This window comes from Papio anubis, chromosome 11 (assembly GCF_008728515.1).
Source record: "Papio anubis isolate 15944 chromosome 11, Panubis1.0, whole genome shotgun sequence".
Taxonomy (NCBI): Eukaryota; Metazoa; Chordata; class Mammalia; order Primates; family Cercopithecidae; genus Papio; species Papio anubis.
In genome coordinates this window covers 114852557-114871456 of record NC_044986.1, presented here as the reverse complement: position 1 = coordinate 114871456, position 18900 = coordinate 114852557, and the positions used below count along the sequence as shown (strand labels likewise).

The window sequence follows — 18900 nt, the reverse complement described above, 5'->3', positions numbered from 1 at the left end:
GGCAGAATGAGTTTTAAAGTCTGACCTCATGATATCATTGTCTAGGGTGGTGTCTACGTTACCTCCACACTGAAAAATGTTGATACATTATTGCTCTTTGATTCACAGCAAACCATGATATAAACTGGTTATCTTTATATATCAGTACATTTTTTTTTCTTGTGAGTATTATTACCCAGAGTTTCCAAGTAAAGATTTTCAAGGGAAACAGCTGTGGTTTGAAAAGGTCTGTGATAATCCAGATGGTTTCTTTGAGGATAAATCTACTTGATCATTTAAAATTAAAGTCTTTCAGTACAGTTGAGTGTTTATGATTTTAGATGCACTACTGTGTGTGAGTGAGAGTGTGTGTGTGTGAGAGAGAGAGTGTGTGTGTGTGTGAGAGAGAGTGTGTGTGTGAGAGAGTGTGTGGCTACCACTGGCCTTTGTTTGGGGCTTTATCTTTGGAAACCGCAAAAATCTCATACCAGTGTCTCAAATTATCTAGCAGCTAAGCAGGCAAAATACCTGAGGGAACTCTTCATGACAGCAGAAACTATTAGTGAAAAAATATAGCGAGACACCAGCTACCCTGTGTGGAGTATGTCGCACTCAGCCGCTCTGGGAATTGCCACTCTCCACTTCTGATCCATGATGGCATAATCATAGCTCGCAATTATAATACTGATTACAGATTGCTTTCCAAGCTGAACATAGGCAACTATATTGCTAAACTTACCAGTTTCTGGGATCTGGGCGTCAAAAGCATCCACATTCCCGCAGCAGGCCTCTGGGGCGGTAGGCAGGGTGACAGGTGGGAAATGGGAAACCAGGGCTTTCCGTACCTGTCTCCTTCCCTCGGTGTCCAGGGTCTTCTTGCTGCTTCATGGTCACCCGAGATGCTCCCTGTGAGGCCCCCCTGGGCCTGCCTTCACAGGCTCTGTGCCCCTGGACCTTTCTTCTGTGCTGGTTCTGTCTTACGTTCCCTTCCTAGGGGCCCTGCTAGATGTTGACAGTGAACAGCAGAATCACAGTGACGTGTTAGTGGCCAGTAAGATCTAGTGTATTTCCTCTCTGAGTTACAGAGAATCGGCACAGTCTTTTTGTAGTCAACAGAAGAAGTCATCCCTAGTGGGACTGCTAGGCTCTGTATGGACCTGAGACTGCGATATTTGGTTCTGGGATCACCTCTCCCAGGTTTTCCATTGGACCTGATGGACCTGTGAATTTTAAAAGTCCTGGTGAGGAGTCGTGGCAGGGGCTTGATAAACTGGCACGTGAGGGAGGATGGCATTTTTTTGTGTTTTGGGGTTTTTCTTTTTCGCTTCAAGGACCAGAGCTTTTATGATTACAATGAATTGTTGAGGTCATTGAAACGAGGGATATCCTGAAGTCACCTGGGCGTGGAACACCATGTTTGTCTTTTCTAACTGGGCCACTGCCACTGGCAGAAGCTCCTGAATGAGTAGATAAGCAGTGGCATGAATCGTCCCGTGCTGGTGCTTATTAGATAGTGTCAAATGAGCAAAGTGGAAAAAGGTGAAGCAGCAGAAATTTACCAGCATTAAGCAGCAATGGGAGGGTTGAGACCTGCAGAAGCACCTGGTTCATCAGACTGCGTCAGCCTGTACTGATCCCCAGAGCCGAGCCCCCTGGCTGGTCACCCTAACATGGAGAGAGGCCTTTCTCTTCACTCCATGGACAGTAGGGAAAGGGGGGTTCCGGGAATGAATTCTGAAGCCCAAGGGACTGTCCCCTGTGATGTATGGTGCAACCACTGACCATCAAAGAGTCCCTGGGTGTTGTAGATGTGTGAGTACCCACCTTACACTGATGTGATATTGGAAACAGAGCCTGCAGGGGAGGAGGCTTGCCCCTGACTCAGACTGCTGAGCCATCTGGTGCTGCAGCTGACCTGGAAAGGAATCCAGTACATTTCAGACCTGAGTCACAGCTGGCGTGGGGAAATCTAGGAGACAGGTGGTTCCCTTAACAGCTGTATGTTTGGTTAGGGCTGACAAGAAAGAAAATTTCATCCTTGTTGAGCCTTCATGAGTTTTCAGGGATCTGTAGTAGCTCTTTGACCTTTTGCCATAATAATTGCCATTTCAGGGAAAATAATAGTATTTCTCTCTTTGTTGAAATATTGTCCGCAGGTCGGTAATCTAAGATTTTAGAGGAGCATATTAAGTGATAGGTGGATAAAAAGACTATGGTTGTTAACTAGGAGAAACTCATAGAAAGTCTTTCAAACACGTTCCAGTATCTGGAAAGGTACACACTAAAGTCCTGCTGGGGAAAAACACTAATTGCTGCATCTAAGCTGACTGTTTCAATTTGGAGCTCTGTATTCATCCTGCAAATTTTAATAAAAACCAAACACTGTACTTGTTAAGTGAACCATTACAATGGCATGCTGAACGAAGCGTAAGACCTCCTTTAGTCTAATAGAAGTAAAGAATGCTTTTGACCCTTTTTCTTTTTTGGTCCTGAATGAAACACTTTGGCTTCATATCCACATAGTTTTGTGGGGGGATATTAGGCAGACCTGGTGTTTACTTACTGATCATACTAGGCTGGGCACAGTAGCTCATGCCTATAGTCTAAGGGTTTTGGGAGGCCAAGGTGGGAGGACCACTTGAGGCCAGGAGTCCAAGACCAGCCTGGGCAACATAGTGAGACCCCCATCTCTACAAAAATTTAAAAAGTAGTGAGGCATGGTAGCACACACCTGTAGTCCCAGGTACTCAGGGAAGGGGCCAGAGAACTGCTTGAGCCAAGGAGTTCAGGGCTGCAGTGAGCTATGATCACACCACTGCATTCCAGCCAGGACAACAGAGTGACATCCTGACTCAAAAATAAATAAATGTTTTAATGAGGAAACTAACTAAGGTACTGAGGAAGTAAGATATTCCCCACAGTAAGTCATTCAGGAACTAAATGTGAAAAACCAAAAGAAGCCTCTGGGGTTAATATTCCCAGTCTCCTTGTCTGCCCAGGACCCCACGTTTGTGTAAGTTGCTCATTACGCAAGGGTACCCTGCTGAGGCTGTGAATGGAGTTAGAAATCCAGGTTGGGATGGGCTTATCAAGCCATGGACTTGGAGCAAGGAGCTCTGCCCACCTGGAGATCATGGAGATGGGATCCCCTTTTGGAATCGGCACAAAGGCTCCAGGCTTCCCTACCAAACACGGCACCTGTGGAGCTGTGCTGGGGCTCGCCTCTCGGGTCAGACAGATGAGCGGTAAGACACGTTAGCGGTGTTGCCTAGGATATCCTCCTGTGTGTCACACTGGAACTAGAGCTGCTCTTGGCATGATCTTAAAGAATACTTGTTTAGATGAGTATACACTTTTAACTGAAACATTTAAGAGCTATGCGTAGTTGGAAGAAGATCTGTAGTGATAAGTCGCTGACTTCACAGTACTAGTTGTAAAGGCAGAGTGAACCTTGGACGAAACTGGAAAGCATTTGAGATCTTGGGGATCTTCCCATCTGCTCTTCTGTATGTTCGAGTGCTTTCATCCTTCCTTTCTCCTATTCACCTGCCATCCCACCCTGCTCAGATACCAGCTTCAATCTCTCCCTTTCTGAAAAACAAAGCCACCCACCTTCTTTTCACTAAGAACTTTGTTCAAGAGGAAGACCCTTTAAAGTAGCTAAAATCACACTAAGCTGTAATAACTGGGAACAATGAAATGTCTCCTTCCTCAAGGGTCATGTTTTAATATGTAAATAGCAAATGGACTATACTTTCCTGGTGGACTCTCAGGCAGCGGGCCATGGCAGGGATTTTGCTTGGGTGTCTGAGGCAGGAGCACTCCCTTTATCCCTGAGACCGCTGTACGTTGGTCAAAGCTCTCCACAGCTGCTCACACAGAAGTACACACAATTCACTCCGTTTACATCATCATTGTTCCTTGTTGCTTTTATCTTGGTGTTGTTTAGTACTTTATTTTCATGTTCCCTGTCATACCACTGTTCTTCCAGGCCAACCTAAACTCTTCATTCTTGGCTCTGGCGTGGCCAAACTGGCATCGGTTCTTCATCTCCTGAACTTACTCTTTCATAATTTCCTTTATTTCAGCCAGTAAACTGCTGCATCCCTAAATCTTCTCTTTTTAAACATCTCAGCCCCAAAAGTTACCTGCCTAAAAGTCTCAGATTCTGCTTTTTTTTTTTTTTTTTTGAAACTGTGATTATTAAATGAGGTGGTATTTCAGAACTTCCCCATTGCTTCCTTATCCAGAAACTAATGCCATAAGCCCAGGACGGGGAAAGGAAAACTCACTGAGACCGTGTTTGCTAGAAGCGTTTAGGAAGGCTTGTCCTGTTTTTCTTTGTATACCAAGCCTGATGAGACATGGTTGGTATTTTTCTTCTAAACATGGTTACTGGAAGCTAGGATGTTAGTTTCTTATTGGAAATTACTCCTTGGCCTGAAGCAATTCCTATGGCTTTTCTGAGGCTTACATCGCACCAGTGAAGCTGAACTCACTAGTGAAGTTGATGGGTTCACTAAAAAATCTACCATCAAGAAGCAGAGCCAAGTGGATTCTGGTCAAAGACCTCAAAGGAGCTGAAATAAGATGCTCGTGAAAATGGTCAGTCTCTTCAGCTTGATTCTTTAAAGAAATGTCATAATGTTCAGTTCCCTTCATTCAAGTGATACATTTGAAGGGTTTTTGATCCTTGGATGCATGGAGTTTTTCAAATGCCAAGATGCTATGGTCATAGTCTACCCTGTCCAAAAGGCAAAGGTTTTGTATATATTGACCGTCAGTAGACTCTAACTAAATCAAGTGTAAAATGACGAGGTTCCAAATTTCTCTTCCAAATGAGGAAGAATCTTGGATGTCTTTCAGAATCCTGTATGAATGAGATTATACTTTATTTTCCCCCTGGAATGGGAGCACTTCTCAAAGCTCTTCTGACCCCTGTCTGGCTCTGTGCATTACGTTCCTTTAGTAAAACCAAGATAAAATACCTACAGTCTCGGTGAGTGCATCCCTTTACTTTTTTCCTCAACCACTCACCAAAGACATCCCAGATCAAAGATTAGCATCTTTGTTTCTTAAATTTCAGAAGTTTTTGTCCTACCCTCTTTTCCCAAACTGATGGTGTTGAGAAACTGTATATTGATGAACAAATAGCCAGTATCTTTATCTACAAGTTGAAGAAGGTGCAAGCCCTCCTCCAGGACATAGAGGGAATGGTCTAGGATTTCCATACCATTTTCTTTGGTGGAGGAGGTTGGTTGGAAAAGGATATATGCTGGCCTGCCCGGCAGGGCCGGGGACTCCCACAGGCTCTTGGAAAGGAGGAATCTAGATGTTGCCAGTTTGTATGCCACAGCCATATGTAATGCATGGGCCAGAGTCCACTAACATCTGCTTAGGCATGTACCCATCTGTATTGTAGCTTAATTTCTAAACCAGTTAAAATACAGTCTTCCATGTTGGCAAACGAGTATTGAGGGTCATATGTACAGAACTTTGCATCATGTAATGTGGTAGAGATAAAGAAGAATGCACTATCCCAGCTTTTAAGAAGCTTATAATCCAGTTATCTGAACCTTTGAGTTTAGAAAGTCTTTCAAAAGCCTGATGTTCTGGAGATACACTTTAAGAAAATTATAATTAATGTAAGCTTGTGCTGTTGTTATTGTGAATAAATACTTCTTTTCACGTAGGCGCTATAACACAGGCCCCTTTCACACCTCACCCATTCCTCCACCACCTCCCACCCTCATTCCTGAATAGCTGTATTCCAGTGATGTGAGGCACGGAGTCAGGAATTGATCTCCAACGTGGGTAAAGCTAATAAATATGATTTAGGATGAAAAGGTACTGTGTAAATGCTTGAGATGTTGTTATTGCTGTTCTCATACGCTTTATTATTTTTAAATTGTGCATCCTTTTAAGTAGATTATTTGTTCGCCACAGTCTCCATTATATCTAAGCAAAGCATTCACAGAAATTTCTAAAACCTTTTCATTTCTCTCTGTAGGTTGTTGTTTCGTAACATTTTATACAAGAAAAGCTGCACTTGAGGCCCAGAATGCACTGCACAATATTAAAACTTTACCTGGGGTGAGTCGGTTTACTTTTGTACCAGAATCACTTTATTGCTTGAAAATGGTCCTTTCAACTGAAGGTTCTAGTCATGGGCTCTTAGTGCCAAAAATGACTTTGGTCTTTTGAGGAGTGTGTGCTGACCCACCGGTTCCCTGCAGCAGCCACACCAGCTGGCCAGCCCAGAAAGGAGCGCTGGCATTAACACTGACGGGAGGCATTGTCCAATAGTGCATCCCCTGGTTAGAAAATCAGAGTGACCCCACTGGGCAGCCGCGGCTGCCAAAGAGTATTGGGTGGGCTAAGATTTTAAAAGGAAAAAAAAAAAAAAAAAAAAAACCCAACACACACAAGAGAAGCAAATGGAAAAGAAAAAGCTTTTATTCACCAGGAGCTCCTTTTCAAATTTTGTCTTTAGATTTTCTTTTGAAAGGACAAAATGTACCCTGTACAGCCATAATATTAAGCCTCCTAATGGTTTCTAAACAGTCAATGGTGGTTAACAAAGTCAATGTTTTAATGCCCAATTTGTGGCTTCATGTTGATGCAGGACAGAAAATACAAAGCTGACAATTTTTTCTCCATTTCCTTCCCAGTAATATTTGATAGTTGGCACAGTTCACCAGAAATGAACCGATGTTGCATGTAGGAACACCAAAATACCGTTTTTCTAAAGGATTTTCTGGCACTTTTATGTATTTCATGCTATTAGCAATTTCCTGATGCTGTTTGAATGTTTTCCCCATTGACCCACATATCAGTGATGAGTTCATTCAAGATCATAATGACATGCATTTGTTATAATGAAGCACCTGTGGTAACCAGTGCGAGGATAATGATTTTATTGAAACCTGGTTTGATAAGAATAAGAGAAAGATAAGATAATGTCCCTAATGTTTTCAGGGTATAATTCTACCTTTGTGTCATTTACTTGTCTCTGAATGCATACACAAACACGTGTGTGTCTGTACACATCCACACATGCAAACATAACCATTGAACCCCCGCAGGCCCCCAGAAAAGATTGCATTTGTTTGATTCATCCTAGACTCATCCACGATACAAGATTGTAGTGGCAAAAAGCTCAGCAAAAGATTCTCACAACATGAGCTTCTTCATCACCCAAAAGTCATAAATTATGAACCTTGATCTCGAATCCTACTACTTTGGTATTCCCCTTCGTATGCGAGGAAATCAAAGAATAGAAGGTTCGAAAAAGCAGGTGTGTGGGCCCACAATGGTCCCGCCCAGTTTCACTGCTTCTCTCTGAAACCACTAAGGTGGTTCTTAGTAAAGCTGCTTTTATTGAGTGCTTTGCTCAGTGACTTTAAAAAATAGTATTATTTTATCTGCATTCTTCATGTAAATGGATTTTTTTAACACAGATTCTAGTAGATTGCAGTGTTGGGTCACATTATGGAATGAAAGAGCCAAGGCAAATATTTACTGACTCAGCCAATAATAGATGAAAATAATTTTTATTTCCCAGGCTCTTAATCAGACCCAAAGACCACTTTGTATTTCTTCTTTTAAAAAGAAATGCTTTCCAGTAATTAGCATGCAGAATCCCTTCTAGGTGTGTTTTTTAAAATTACTGTTGTTTATTTAGCATTTAAGGTATAGTGTAGTTTGATGCCAAGTCACATCATATTTTAAATGAATGCAGAGCTTGGTGGATAGGTATTTATCCCTCTACTAGAAACACTGCTCCCAGCGTGTGAACTTCATAGTCGAGGATGCGCTCAAGAAACCCAGAGTGAATATAATGAATGGGGCATGTTGAAATGCGTAAAAGTGATTTATGAGTATGCTTCTGTTTGGGATTCTTACACTGACTCTTAGAAAACAACATGTTTTATATTTTTTAAATGTTGTACCTATGTTACTTCTTTTCTTCCTAAAAATTCTGCATGTAGAATTCAGGGGAGGTGACGTTAGAGACCCACTGTCAAGGACAATAATTTGGGAGTTAGAAAAGTCGGTCGTGGATTATTTTTGGTTTTCTCCTTATCTAGTTTCATGTGCCAAATTACTTGAGGCAAGTTGAAGGAAAATTTGAAAAGTCAGATCTGATTTGTAAGGCTGATAGCCTTTCCAGTGCATACACTTGCTACATTTGCCATTTCGAATATGGTAAATGAGGATAGAGTTTCACATCTTGCGTTTATGCACAGCTTTGTCCAGTACACATTACCCTTAACAGCTATAGGAAAAACATGAAAGTGTTTCCTTTTTAGCTGTGTGAGTCTTTGGTGGACAGAAAGAAATGGGACCAGACATAAAAGATTAATGCATATTCTTGGAAGAAAAAAATATTACAGGGTGCCTTGCTGTTTGATTACAAGCCTTGGAATTAGTCAACATTTCCATAATTCTAAACCAATATACACCTGTTTTCCCACTGTGCTGTGAAGGCACAACTTAATTTAACAGAGACCCTGCTGCGCTAAATCTCTCATTAAATACCAAGTGAGTTCGGTAATTTAAAGTTGTACACTACTATTTTAACTGGTTGCCTTCATATTATGAAATTAATAAGAAATTAATGATGCACTTTGCCATATGCCTTCAATTTCTTTCTGAATAAAAATAAAAGGGATAAAGAAAAAATGCATCACCAGCTGACACTTTAAAGCTTTTCTGGTTGTAATCATTTTCCTGTGGATAAAATCCATTAAAAAGTCACTTGCTGCCTTTTTTCTAAAGTGTCCAAAACTTTCTATTTAAAATAAGATCAAATAATGCTAGGGTTTTTTCCTATGTAATTTTCTTTTGCAGTTGATGTTTTGTTTCATAGGGAACTTTTATTATGCAGCCAAGCTTGATTGATGTTGGGAGTTTGCTTTCCTCTGTATGCACCATCTTTCTTTCTTGAGGGAAACAAAGAACTTGGTCAGTCAGGAAGCAGAAACAAGTTGATAGGACGGTCTGTTGTGCAATCGAATGTGTTGGCCGTAAGATTTTGATTTGAAGGCACCCTCCTTTACGTGCCATGAATGAATTTTGGAAACCATTTACATGGGACTGGGGGAACGACTCCCAGATTGAGGTGAAAGATCAGGGCTCTTACTGAGCAGTGCAGAATCGTTCAGGACACGTTTCTCAAACTTGCCTCTTACTGAGTAACCAAAGAAGACACTCTGTTTTACGTCCCCTGAAATTCCAACATAAACCCTAGAAATACAATGGCAGTCATAAAGGAAGCAAATTCAACAGCTCAACACAGAGCAAGGGATGAGTCTGGGAGTCATTCCCTTGGTTTGATCATGCATCTCCTCTAGGAGCGGTTGCTGGATGCTTCAGCAGCAGGTGAAATTTTAGGTACAGTGCCTTATTAATTACTGACATCTCCTGAGATTAATCCCAGATGATCATGGAGTACCTACAGTGTGCTTAGCTCTAAGCTAGATATTGGCAGGAAGTAGCAGGGATCGAGCCCAAGGGGGCCTCTAGCTAATCTAGCTGGAAGGGTGGACAGTAGACAGGTAATTAATACTTACATGGTTCGTATTTTCATGCTTTTCTGCTGCAGACGGAATGCCCATTCACCACACACACACATCCTTGAAATCCCTAGTAAGTAGAGCCTTTATAGCCTGAAGAGAATATTGTGAGTGTATCTGCACAGGCTGGGCTACCTGAGAAGCCATTGGATTTGGTGCCTTGTTAGGCTGACTTTTTCCACTGCTGGACCATTTAAGTTTTTGGACTAATTTTGGTTGCCCCTGCTTTGAAGATATGTCAACTTGTGGTTAAAGATAGCATCCATTCTTGAGGGTTTTATCTAGACACAACCTAACTGGTAGTTTCTTCAGTAAAAATGTCATTATCTGCTATTGTGTTTCCCAGAGGGACATCCTTATCAAGGCAACTTGCAAGATTTTCATTTTGTTTTTGTTGACCTAATTTAGCTCAATTAAAAAATAAAGTAAAATAGAGACTTAACTGAGGCCCAGAAAAGCTACCAAGATCTTTTCAATAATCAGATGTCAGGGCCAAATATCCTTGTGCTGATGATGTCAGCACTGTGCTGGGTGCCATTCTCTCTTCAAGGTCTTAACACATATTGTCTCTAGTAATAAGACTTTTGGATTGAAATCCACAGCAGTATCATTAGAGCATTCACTGTATAAATTAATTTAATTAAGGATGTAATAAGGGAGAGGAATACAGTTTTGAAAAACCTCTTAAATTTTAACAGCAAGGAGGAAACTGTGGAATCTAAATGTCTTGTAAAATATTAATTGCAAATTTCTTCCAGACATCTTCTCTGAATATGCCTTACCCATTTCTTTTTAGAATCACCACCAGTTTTATTAAATGCAGTTTATATTAAGGAGTTACTGCCCTAAGAGAACATTTGTTTAGAGTGCTCCATTTTAGCAGCAGCGTGCCGAAAGATGTTTTATGATAACCCATGCAAGGTGAGCGAGGACTGCCGGAGAACTGGGGTAGAAAAACAAATGAGCCTGATCCAATCGGAGGAGGCAGGAAGGGAAATGGCCTCCTGGGACAAGTGTGTTCACCCAGGTGGAGTGAATGGGCCCCTTCCTGGCCTGCCCTGGAAGAGATAATGGACCCCTGTGGGTAGGCACCTTCCTCCCAGGCAGGCTTCACTCCGCTCTCCGTGGAATCGGCCCCTGTGTTCTTTGCTAGTGGGGTGCTGCCATTTGTTACTCTCTTCAGCAAAAAAGCTTGACTCTGGGGCCAAATGTCGCCCATTTTAATGCATTTTGAGGTGTTCTTTTTCTTTGAACCACCTCTCCTACTTACTGAGAGGTATTAATGCCTTTGTTGTCAGAGCCATGATTATCATCATTTTATCATTATCATCATTATTACTTTTGCCATAAAATCTCTCAAACCTCATCTCATTGTGTCAGAGAAATTTCTCCTGAAACCATCCCATTGGAATCAAAGCCTAAGTGGACCAAGTTAGAGTATTTTTTCTCAGATGACTTTGGTTTAAATTTATCATGGAAAGCAACTGAAACATCTGTATGAACAGATTTGAGTCCTTGAAGTCTTGTGCCATGCAGGGCACACAGAGCATTGATGCATTTCTTTATTCAGCAACCATGTTTTGAACGTTTATTGTTTGCCAGATAACTGTTCTAGATACCAGGGAATACTGTTGTAGCAGCCATGCCCTTTATAACCAAATCACCAAAATACGAAGCCTGCCACCATGTTTACACGTGGTACGTGTTTAGTAAGTAGCTCTTACATATTGAATGCCTGAATAAGTTAGTTTTTATAATGAAATATTTCCAAAGGCCTACAGTTTTATTTTCTTAAAAAAGATAATTATGCCTAAAAATATTTCAAATGTTCCAAAATATAAGTGAATGTAGACATGTGATCACATGTATGTGCATTTAGTGATACAAATTGTTAACACGGATCTATGTATGTATATGTCTATATGCCTATAAACATACCTTCCACACGTACACCTGTGGATGTCAGTCCAAATAAATGCAGGAAGATGGAACTTAAAGTCCTCCCCATTCTCTGTGCAGCCTCCCAGCCTAGTCTCAGTGACTTTGTAGTGAACTTTCTTATTTGAGGCTTCACCAACGATCTCAGTTCCTTGGTATAATTATAATTCTTTGTTTATGGGTGCTTTGAGTCTGGATCATGGCAGATTCATGGTGCGTGTTAGAGAGGGTGCTTGAGAAACGGCCATGCAGTGATGGTGAGCCCTGCTTCCCAGCATCCTCACCGTCAGGGCTGAGCGGGGCACTGCCTGAGGAGCCTCCTGAGCCCTGAGGAAACATGCCTCAAAAGGCACTGTGTCTGCCTCATCATTTGTGTAGGTGTGAACTCTCCTTGTGGAGCGCCCCAACATATAAACGTGTGGAACATACATGTATTCCACACATGTATTCTGTGGAATGTGTCAGTCAGGACATCCATTAGGTGCAGATGCTTCAGATTTCCATTTGCAGAATTTGGCCTGAGCTGAGAAATTTGGCCTCATGGGACTGCCTAGGAGGAGCCATTTCCCTGCCATCTGTGTTTTCAGATAATACTCAAATCTCATACAAATAGAAGCCAAACAAACGAAATAAGGATTTTGTTTCTCTTGGACATGACGTTTTAAGGACTGTGACAGAGAGTAGCAGGGGGAGCTCCGGAGGAGTCCTTGGGGGTACAGACGCCCCTTCCCCCTGCAGGAGCCACAGCAGTATGCCCAGCCCCAAGTCAGGCTCGGCCAGGTGCAACAGGATGGCTCCCAGCTCAGCAGTGTAGACCCAGGAGAGGAAGTTGGAGGATGGAAGGAAATCCTGGGCCCAGTGAGTTCGAGTCTGCAAGCCCAGGCCCCAGGGAATGGAAAAGTATATTTTAATACTTAATAAAAGGCCATTACAAATTGTCTATTTCACCCGCCATAAAGTTTTACACCCTACCTGAATAGCGGGTTGTTTTGCTTTTGGCTGGCAGTCTGTTGATTCAGTAATGTTGATGGGCAGTTATTTACGTACGGCTTTGACTAAAATAAAAAAACGAGTTACTTTTCAAGCATGGCCTACTCAGTATAAGGAATTATATGAGAGAAAATGTCTGAGGATTCTTCAGTGGTGCACAGTTGAAAATGCCAGCACAGGATTACAGCGGGGAATCGCCACACCATTTTTGGCCTCAGAACCCATTGGAAGGCAACGTTTAGTTCTGCAAACAACATAGTCTCAGCTATATCCCTAATTAATAGGACTGTTGCCAGGGCTTGTGTGAGAGAGTATGTTAACGCGCTGGCACTGGTGCCTGATCGGATTTGTAAAAGTGCCTCGTGTCATTGCTTGAGGGATACTGGTATCTCGTTATTATCTCGCGAGGGGATGGTAGGATGGTACAATGGCAAAATGAAGCCATAGTTAGATTTCAGAGATAATCATTTCTCTACGACAGCACAAGATTAAACTGGGAATATGCAGTTCACTTACGTCGACCTTAGTTCCCCAAAGGTTGATAGGATTTCAAAAGAAGATTGTGAGGGAAGCGGGGGATCCACGAATTTGATTAAAAGTCTGTATGGAATTACAGAGGAAGGTGTGAGCTACGATAATCAAATGATGGAAGGAAAAGTTTGAAATACACCTAGAAAATTATCCAAATTCTGTCGCTAGCATGTAGGTTTTCCATGAGAACTCATCTCTGAGAATATCATATCGGTCTGGACAGATCTTTAATTTTTGACATCAGCTGAGCGCAGCTTAGGAGACGATATCCAGGTGAAATGCGCTCCTGAGTTTGGAGCATAGAACTTTAGGCCACACAAAAAGTGTACGGCATGGATAGGTGTGGAGAGAGTTCTCCCAGGAACACCAAGGTTCGTCCCCCCATACGCTAGGAAATAGAGAATGGCTGAGCTGGGGAGAGCCAAGGCCAGGATCAGAGGGAGTCAGGGCTTTGCCAGATGTGGTCTGGTTTGTGCAGGGAAGTGCGCTGGACACTTACAGGAGGGCGGTGTGGGGAGGGAAAGAAGCTTCATCTGTCCCTCGTTTCAGCCGTAAATGGTCATGGCACACAGGTGCCTGGGAAGTCTCATTAGTATTATGACATAAGCTGTTGAAGTTGGTTTGATAATGAAGGAATATTTCAGGGCCATACCCTCACAGCTCACTGCCCGCTGGCCACAGATATGAAAGGATAGACGGTAAACAGCGCGTGTGGAGATCGCAGAAAGGGGCACTGTGACAAAGGCTCTCTTTCATGCTCCTCATTGTCCCTGCCTGTCATTACTTCCTGTTAACACTCAAAACACACATTTGTGCTGCCATCACCTCCTCCTCTAGCCTTAAAAGTGCTTGAAATGCCTTCTGTACTTGATCTGCAAAACACAATGGTTGAACCGAGTGGCTCTTTCCAATCTTGCAAAACTCTGCTCTCCATGTCCTGTTTAACAAAAATCTCTATACTGTGATTTGACTTGATTCTGTGATGGGTTAGTCATTTTAGAGTACTTTATGTAAACAAATCTGGATTATTCTGTGGTTGAGAACCGACAGGGAGCTTAGTACCCATAATTTTTCCACCGGGAAACAGAAAAGAGAGGGCAAGGGGATGGACTCGGACGAGTCCGTTTATTTCCTTGTTTGTAGTCCTGGTTTGACAAGAAAGGGTGTTTAACCTAATGAGGTTTCAGGATTACTGGTGGATTTTTTCTGTCTGTTTGATTCCTGTCCTCGGCTAACATGGGTAGGTGACTCCTCTGTGTTTGTAAATGGCTTTATGGGGTTGTTTATTTGTTATCCCTTCTAAAAATATTTCAGGTGATGTATCGATAGCGTTCACCTTGTTATACTGAGGACATCTCTGAAGTGCCAGAGATTAAATTAACTTCTCTGAGCTCCCTTAGCAAAGCAGTGCTGGAACTGGAATTAGAAGTCATAGTTTCTAGGACTCCCCGGTTGGGTTGGCCTTGTGGTGGTGGATTTAGGTGTCTTGCTCGCTGCATTGTAGGGCGGGATGGGCGTGGCTTAAGAGGCCAGCACAGCACAACAGGAATGGTCACCATCAAGGAAGTAGCTCCTCTTTATGGGTTGCCATGGGGAGGCTCCATGGCTGTGGTTTAATTTTCACAACTCCACAGGACACTTGCTGTATACCCTGTTTTACTGACAAGGAAGCTGAAACTCAAAGATGAGTAACTTGTTTGGGGCTATACACCTGGCACCTGACTTTACAGGCAGTTGGGGAGAACCAATATGTCTAGACTCTAAGCCAAGGAACTTTCCATTCTGCTGTGTGTTGGGTGCAGGCTTGCCGGTCCCGGCAGGTGGTCCTGGCAGGTGGAGAGCCTCAGAAGGACCACATTTGCCCCTTGGGCACTGTCACAAGATGAATCTAAATCCTCAGTCCTGCCCCACTGCTGCAGCTCATCATGGATGTGGAAAGGCAGGACCTTGACGGTTCTGGCTGTGTCAGATGGCACGGACCTGCAGACAGGGTACAGCAGCATGAACCTAGAAGTCAGCAGGCAGGCAGTGGCCACACATATGCGCGCGCACACACACACCCACACACACACGAGCTGGCCCTGCCACAGCAGGAGCATCAGGGCCCTTGGCTGCAGCTCTGCCCGAAACGGGAAGCCATGTTCCCTTGCACAGGCACAGGTCCTAAACAACGTTCAGCAAGCGAGGCAAGGTGTTTGCTAGAGACTTTTGGGTGTGAGGTTACTAACATGAAGCTTTCTAAGAGAAAGCAGTACATCAAAGACAGTCATTACTGTAAGAGGTACTGCTTTGTGAAAGTGATTATAAATGTACCATCTTTCTTCAGAGGAGTGTAGCTTTACCAGCATCATCTCATTGACATTCATGTTATTAGGGTGCATTTCTTTATCTGCATCCACAGACCTTCAGTCCCAATCCACAATCTGCATTTTAATGCCCGTCTCCATCCAGCTGTCCTCACCATTGCTTTTGCTTCCATGTTCCACAGACAGGGGAAGGGCAGAGTATGGAGGCTCACCCTGGAAGAGTGAGCAGGACTCTGTTACCTGCAATCCCAAGCATTAGGCAGCAGGACAAGGGACCGAGGTTGTGAAACAAACGGAAACCTCAGCCTGCCTGCCATCGTCACACCCTGCTGCCCTGAGAACACCTGGATGCCTTTAGAAAGTAACTCTTCTACCCTATTGTTTTATTAATGAGGACGTGATGGTCCAAGCAGTCAAGTCTGCATAACTGCTGCCGACAAGGGGCCAGACTCGCCACCACAAACTAGGGCACTGAGAGGTAGAACCAGGCAGCCCACACCACAGATGGCACAGCAGGATGAATATGGCCCCATGAGACAGTGCTGCTGCTCTCTCCATCATGGCAAAGTCAAGGCAAAGGAGGACAGGTGCCAGGGGTGCCTCTGCATGAAGTGCTGGAAGCTTGGACATTCCTAGGCCAGTTAGGATCAAAGGCTGAGCACTGACCCGGGATATTAGGGCCAGTTCTGGGTTGGCCCTGTCTAACCATCACATTGTGCTTTTTGCTGTTATCTGCTGTTAGATTCTGCTGGAATCTAAATGATAGATGTATCATGAGGCGGAAGCTCAGGCTACCTCTATCTTAGTTACAACAGTCAGAGCTCATGATGTCACGGTGGCTGCTGGCAGCTTGGGTTAGACCAGGTAGTTCTCTGCCATCTCTAGGCTGGCACTTTCTGCAACACTGTCACGCATCAGGGATGGGGGTACTGAGTGAGAACAAAGGGATAGGCTCCTGCAAACTCATCTCTCCTGGAGGCTTAACTGAGTGACTGTGGGCCACCGGTTGTATTTTAATCAGTGACATTCCACACTTTGTGTACTTGCCAGCACATAGACGGTATCATCGTTTCCTCAGAAGAGTGTGTATTTAAATACATGCCAGGAAACTGTGCAGGTAGTTCACGTGAAGTAGCATATGGGGCTCAGTGTAGTCAAGAAGTCACAGGGATTCGGAAAGAGAAAATGAATTGCTGTCATTGCGTATATGTTATATGCTAAGTAAATATCAGAACAGTAGTCACAGAACCTCAGGATGTTTCTAGCATATTTTGGCTTATAAATATTTTGTCTACATAATGGATATCTGTCAGTGGCTTTCAGAATTCAAATAATTTTAATAACACTAAATGTTCAAGTATTAAAAGTAGTAGTAACAGTTAATAGCTCTTGAGTGTTTACTGTGTCCTCAGAACTACGCCAAGAACTTTATATATAATTGATATCATGTAAAAAAAATAATAATAAGGTAGTAATTAGTTTTCCTAACCTGGTTGCCTTTTCAACTAGAAGTCTGTTCTACTTTTAAGAGAGTTAAAGTGGCTACACCTGTAAGAGAACATGTCTCTATTGATAAATCAGTGAGCATCTTTTCTGAGTAATAATTTACCTACTTTAACTAGTTACAGGTATGGTAAGAAAGAGACCTGTCAGTTAATGGAAGCTAAGCTCATCTGGTCTTCCTGACATTGCTAATACCTGACTTAGGGTTTACTAATATTTGTAAGGTATCATTTAAGTAGGTGTGGGAGCATTAGCCTAGGTTTTGACTAGTTCTTTGGTGTCTTCTGCAGCTCATAGAGGCACTATAATCACAACCCCCACCCACACCCCCCGCAAAAAAAAAAAAAAAACTTGGAACCATCATTTTATCATTTGAGAATCTCAATCACTGAGTTAACCTAAATCACTCCTAAGGCAGCGTTACCCAGATTTTAAAAACTCTGTAGGTCTCTAACAAAAACTAAATGTCATCAGTAAGGAAAATACTTAAGAGAGACTCAAAAGCCCAGGAAATCCTGTCGCTGATTTCAGTCGGCTCCTGTTTCTTTGAATGTTATGTGGGTCAACAGAGGAAGAAAGGACGTGTGCAGGAAAGGAGGCCAGATGGAATTGTAGATCACAGACTGTAGAAGCGTGTCCTGTCCAAGCTCCTCACTCGGTAGATGAGGAAACTGGAGCCCAGAAAGGTGGGAGGACAGGTGAGATGCTGAAGGTCGCTCCAGTCAGTGCTGGGGTGAGCGCAGATCACATCTCCTAACCCCAAGCCTGCTGCTCTTTTCAGCAAACCAGGCCCCCATGATTTCTCTGCAAGATTATGCGAAGCATGTCGCCTTCAAGAATCAGAAATCCGGAATCAAATTTCCAGCCTGTCCATAGCATTTCACTCCGTGACCCGAGGCTGTTGAAGTTGGTGTTTTCCTTTTCTAATTTCCATTCTCTGGGAAAGACCCAGAAACCTAATAATAACATTCTTCTTGGCCATTTACCCAAATTGATATGTGAAGTGGATGAATTTATAAAGAACCGATGAAGACCAAGGAAAGCGGTCCTTAGTACTTCAGTCTATTTGCATGTAAAACCGGGGCCGTGACTCGCAGCCTCAGCTGCGCAGGAATAGAATCCCTTGGGAGCTTTTAAAACTACGTATGCCTGGGCCACACCACAGCCAAATAAGACTCGCTTGGGATGAGAGTCCGGCATCAGTATTTTTTTTTTCTTTTTTCTTTTTTTTTTTTTTTTGAGACAGAGTCTTGTTCTGTTGGCTGGAGTGCAGCAGCGCAATCTCTACTCACTGCAACCTCCACCTCCCCAGTTCACACGATTCTCCTGCCTCAGCCTCCCAGGTATCTGGGATTATAGGCACGTGCCACCACATCCAGCTAATTTTTATATTTTTAACAGAGATGGGGTTTTGCCATGTTGGCCAGGCTAGTCTTGAACTCCTAACCTCAAGTGATCCACCCACCTCAGCCTCCCAAACAGCTGGGATTACAGGCATGAGCCACCATGGCCGGCCTAGTATTTTTACAGCTCCCCAAATGATTCCCTTGTGCAGGCAAGTTTTAGAACGTGTGTTAAGAGAATGAATCATCATTGACCCCAAGGGCTAGGTGGTGGTGACATAACTTGTTTTCATCTTCCACTGTTCATCTGGATGTACAGGCACTCACTCTGACCTGGTGATCATCTTCACACAGGTACACCAGAGTCTTAGTACTCAAGCAGCAGTCACATCATCTGAGAAAGTGTTAGAAATGCAACCTTGCAGGCCCTCCCCCAAGACCTGCATTTGAACTAGATCCCTGGGTCCTACACGTTCACACAGAGATAAGCACGTGAGGTGACAGATGCGTTAACTAGCTTGATTGTGATCATCATTTCACAGTGCATCTGTGTGTCAGGACCTCACTCTGAAAAACTAAAATTTAAAATTTCTTTTTTTTTTTTTTTTGGAGACGGAGTCTCGCTCTGTAGCCCAGGCTGGAGTGCAGTGGCCGGATCTCAGCTCACTGCAAGCTCCGCCTCCCGGGTTTACGCCATTCTCCTGCCTCAGCCTCCCGAGTAGCTGGGACTAC

General features: G+C 43.3%; 1 protein-coding gene across 37 annotated transcripts in view; it reads left to right on the top strand.

Moving 5' to 3' along the window:
- Positions 1–18900, top strand: part of CELF2 (CUGBP Elav-like family member 2) — an 861437-nt gene that overhangs the window by 738740 nt on the left and 103797 nt on the right. For 30 of the 37 annotated variants that reach the window (XM_017944501.3, XM_031652715.1, XM_009213961.4 and 27 more), the window contains one exon: positions 5990–6072. The exons of 6 other annotated variants lie outside the window; for them this stretch is intronic. In XM_017944501.3, the coding sequence (XP_017799990.1) occupies positions 5990–6072 (83 nt within the window). Of the gene's footprint in view, positions 1–4590; positions 6073–18900 lie in introns of those variants that run through there. One more of the 37 variants, XM_021943926.2, reaches the window with a different exon arrangement.